Genomic DNA, 4,315 nt, shown 5'->3' with positions numbered 1-4,315 from the left:
ACCCGGACTATCTGCATTCATGGTTGTCGCTCCCTGCATTAGACCATCCATCCCCTTCCTCCTTCTCTGTCTGTCCTACCAGTTTCACTCCTCTTGACCATGAGCCACGTGATCCACCCTGGGAGGCCCCCCATCAGCTGTGCTTCTTTTGGAGACTGTTCCCCCCTTTTCTACCTGGTTGATCCTGCCATATTCTTGTCCCAAAGATTAAGCCATGCAAGTCTTAGTGCTTCCCGACTCTCAGCGTACATCGTTACAATTGTCCATTGGTGTGTCATAATTATGGACAAAACACACGGCAGCGTTGATCACATTTATTTACCAGGACCTCAGAGTTGTATTATGAAAGAGGACGGCACCATCAACAGGTGGACACCTGCTACTGCACTCTTCAGGTAGATGAAGGATCTGTGGAAGTAGAGGGTTTTACACACAGCTAAACTTTACACACGACAAACAGAAGATTTAATACAAATAAGAAAGTAATGTCCACTCACTGTCTGCTGCTTCCAAAATAGATGATATTTTAATGACGGTTTTCCCAGACATTGAGCTAGTCCACACTGCATAATGTTACAATAACTGCAGAGAATCAGGAAATCTAAACATTTTGCAGAGAATCTATAGGCTGTACATTTACCAAATGCAACAGGCAGACAGGATCTACTACTAGTACACTGCTGAACATAATCAACCAGGCACAGACTATACAGTAGGCCAACAAAACTTGGCAACAATTATCAACAATAAATGATACTCCTCATTATGATATTTATACCGTGAGATTCTGAACAAACGGAGCAAAAACTCAAACAGACGACTACACAAGGCTCAAACCAAGTTTATTCACCCACTGGGTCACACAGCTGCAAAGACAAGGCATGATTACACAAGCAGATATATTTATTACCTTCTAATATGTGGGATCATGTCCTTACACATCTAGACAGCCAATACATCGCTGTTGCTAGGCAGAAACGTAATTGGTTCTTTTCACTGGTGTAGTTATAGCACTGCCTGATACTAAAACCTTCATGCATGGAAGTATATGTGTGAAATAGGACTGCAGTAGGAGAGTCATTGTGGTGGGTCTCTCTGGCCTGCCTCCGAGGTTTCTTATCACTTCATTTGTTGACTTGACCTCGAGATGCATTCCTCGCCCCTCCCTAGTTCCTCAGCTGGCCTGCCTTATCAGACTAACTATTGCCCTTCGACTCCCTCCTTAGAAACATGGAGCAGAATATGAACTTTCTACACTGTAACTTTCCACAAGTCCCTATCTACCCTTCCTTGACCCCAGCATATGCATTCCGTATACATGTAAATTAATCAATGAGTTCTAGAATGGCAACATGAATTAGTATATTTCAAACTAGAATCCAACTATACTGAATTCCATAATTTGCATATCATAGAAACGTTTTTAACTTGGGAACTCCCGTTACACGGAACCCAAACATCTATGCACGTGCGCTATCGTACATAAATGTATTTCAAAATGTATTTTGCGACGCTCGCGCACGTGACGCGTCCGGTCTGGTCAGCATGTTAGATTACACAATCTGGATTTACTCTGTGTTGTCTGAGTTTGTTTGCTATTTCTACCACCGGAAAACACAAATATGACGTTTAATGTCATCAAGGATCTCCTTATACTCTTGGGTATCCCGGTCCAGGTACATCTCTCTTTTCACCCATGAAATGAGCTTTTCTGCTTGATTCTTGTTGATTATCCCCTTCTTGTGGTATGCTTCGACCAGCTCAATGTAGCCATATCTATAGTACTGCCTTGTTCCTTCATCAGACATGTCAATGTTACCATCGGTATATGGTGCGGCCAATCCTAGAATAAGTACATAGTTTCAAATAGGGAAAATTTGAACTTTAAAGTGGCATTTTACTCAAAAAGCAATTATGCATTTTTATTTTTATGTTTAAAAAAATATGTTTTTCATTAGTCCATTTTTTATGAACTCTCAAATTGTCCCACACATTCAAGGCATTTAGCTTCAAGTCGCCAGGAAAGCAAGAGCAAGTGTTGATGACAGTATTCTAGGAACTAAACAAGTTTTCTATTAGTCTAGCTCTGATGCTCCATTATTCAAAATGATGATATTCTGAGACCATATCAATGGTGGACTGGTGAGAAATATACTGTATGCATATCTTCGTTTTTTTGTGAAATACTCCTAATATAACATACAGGCAAACTCAGCGACTGAGACAAACTTAGTGAAAATGTTACTTTTGTAAGAGACACTAAAGATCTACAGTGTCTACTGTAAGATGAGGGAACAGGGAAATAATCAGTGTTTTTACCTGCGTCTTCTCTGAGCTGCCGGGAAGATATAGGATGACCCATGATAAAAGCCTTCCTCAGCATAAGTGCAGCATCTCCGTCTACGATTGTCTCTGCCAGCAGACGACTAGAACACAGAAAACATGACAACGGAAAAGGTGATGACCACACCTATGTTTTGATGGCTGAGAATAACAACGGTGCCATGTACGACGTCACACATCATCCTCATGGTGGCCATTTTGCTATTCTGCCTTAACTGGACAATGTATTTTCCTTCACATCTGCTAAACCATACACGATAACACAGAAAAGGTGTTGCCTACTCTAAAGCATTCACCTGGATACTTGAGATTCCCTGCTGTTTCCAGTAGTCAGAGCATCTCTGTGATCCTGGTAAAGAACCCTCATGGTTAACAGGTTCTGTCCAGTTGGGTCATAATCAAGGCTCATGATCATCTCATGAAGCCTTGGATTCACTTGTAGGAGACGATCCAGTCGTTCATGGTTTCGGGCTATCCTCAGAGAAGCCAATGGTGGAATATGGTCTGCCTCTGCCATGCGAAAGTTACCCGGACCAAACTGAGATGGTCTACCTTTTTTAACACTTATGAGGATAGAACAGGAAGTATCAGTGGGCTAACATCATTCTTGTGTCAATTCAAAATGAATTATACAATGTAATAGGAATTATATCATGAAAATAATGGCCTAGGGTAGGCCTATCCATGCTCTTATGAATAAAAAGGCACATTGTACTCAGTAAAGAAGACTTGATAGAAATATGTAAAAAATGATAGACCTACTTTTTATAAGTATCAACCACTCCAAGGCCGTAAGCAATTATGATGGTAGTTTCATTGCTGCTCTGCTGTCCTTCTGTCTTCTTGCTGGCAGCATTTCCAGTGGGTTCATTTCCAGAAGCTTTATTTGACTTTACCTTCACGGAACGTGTTATTATGGGACTTCCTGGATGATACAAAGGTTTCTTATGAATCGCCTTAATCAATATAAAGCCCCCTATTGCGACTGTTCCCAATGCTACTGGAAACGCAAGGGGCCCCAAAAACGGTATCAGACCCAAGGCTGGAAGACCCATTTCAACTCTTGGTAGCCGACAATGTTTTGTAGCCCAACTCTGGTTTCTCAGCAAATGTCCTCTCTGAGCTGAGCTCTTATACTCTTGACGCAGTTAGAAATGTTTGCCAGACTGCACAGAACAGTGGTGGTGCTGTAGAGCAGCAAATGACCAATGAGTCATGAAGTTTATAAATAGGCCTGTTTGTTTGTGTTGGAAAAGGCAGGCCATGGGGAGGAATGCTCATACTTGGAATTGCTGGAGAAGAGCTCATATCCACATTCTGAACTTATGTACTTTAAGGGAGAACTTGTAGGATAGTAAGGGTTTGAACAGGGGTTTATTAAGTGGGTGGGGCGATGTTCTGAGTGTTCCATATAGAAATGCAATGTATAGAGCAGCTCACATGATGCCCTACTGTTTATGACTGAGAACCATGCCTGTTCCACACTTTCTATCTAAATGTTCTAGAATGGCGCACCCTCCCAAACAGCCAAAGGTGTATAGTTTTCCTTCCCTAACATCCTTCCTTGACCAAACGTTTGGGCCTGTGTTATTTACATACAAGTCAGACACGCAGCTGATCTACATATCTATCTACTAGGTCTATATACAGTATTTATATTTTATGAACGTGTTTTTAAAAGGTTGGTACAAACCTTTACATTTCCTTGGTTAATAACCTCTTAAAGTTTTAAAGCCCTTGGAAGGAGGGGGGGGGGGGGGGGTCTCTGGATCCACTACTGGTACACTGCTGTGCATTATCAACCAAACACCTAAAACATCATCTGTGGTACAGAAGGTGCAATTTTGAAATTTGGTTGTGCATCAGCAGTCACCTACAATTAGCCAATGTCAGCTACATGAGTCTAGGGCCAGCTGTCTAAACTTGTAGTCAGCATGGTAAAGGTTTGTAAGGTTTGAAATGTAAAGGTTTA

At 41.5% G+C, this 4,315-nt stretch overlaps 1 protein-coding gene across 1 annotated transcript; it reads right to left on the bottom strand.

Moving 5' to 3' along the window:
- Window positions 1–825: 825 nt before the first annotated feature.
- LOC139422640 (uncharacterized) lies at window positions 826–3,553 on the bottom strand. Its single transcript, XM_071173791.1, has 4 exons — window positions 3,106–3,553; window positions 2,640–2,906; window positions 2,320–2,426; window positions 826–1,843 (listed from the first exon to the last, which is right to left on the bottom strand). Exons 1-4 carry the CDS (start codon window positions 3,396–3,398, stop codon window positions 1,602–1,604), a joined length of 909 nt encoding a protein of 302 aa, XP_071029892.1. The 5' UTR covers window positions 3,399–3,553; the 3' UTR covers window positions 826–1,601.
- Between the last annotated feature and the right edge of the window lie 762 nt (window positions 3,554–4,315).

Source organism: Oncorhynchus clarkii, chromosome 12, assembly GCF_045791955.1.
Source record: "Oncorhynchus clarkii lewisi isolate Uvic-CL-2024 chromosome 12, UVic_Ocla_1.0, whole genome shotgun sequence".
Lineage (NCBI taxonomy): Eukaryota > Metazoa > Chordata > Actinopteri > Salmoniformes > Salmonidae > Oncorhynchus > Oncorhynchus clarkii.
The sequence above is the reverse complement of the archived record's forward strand: the minus strand, read 5'-3'. Positions and strand labels throughout refer to the sequence as shown.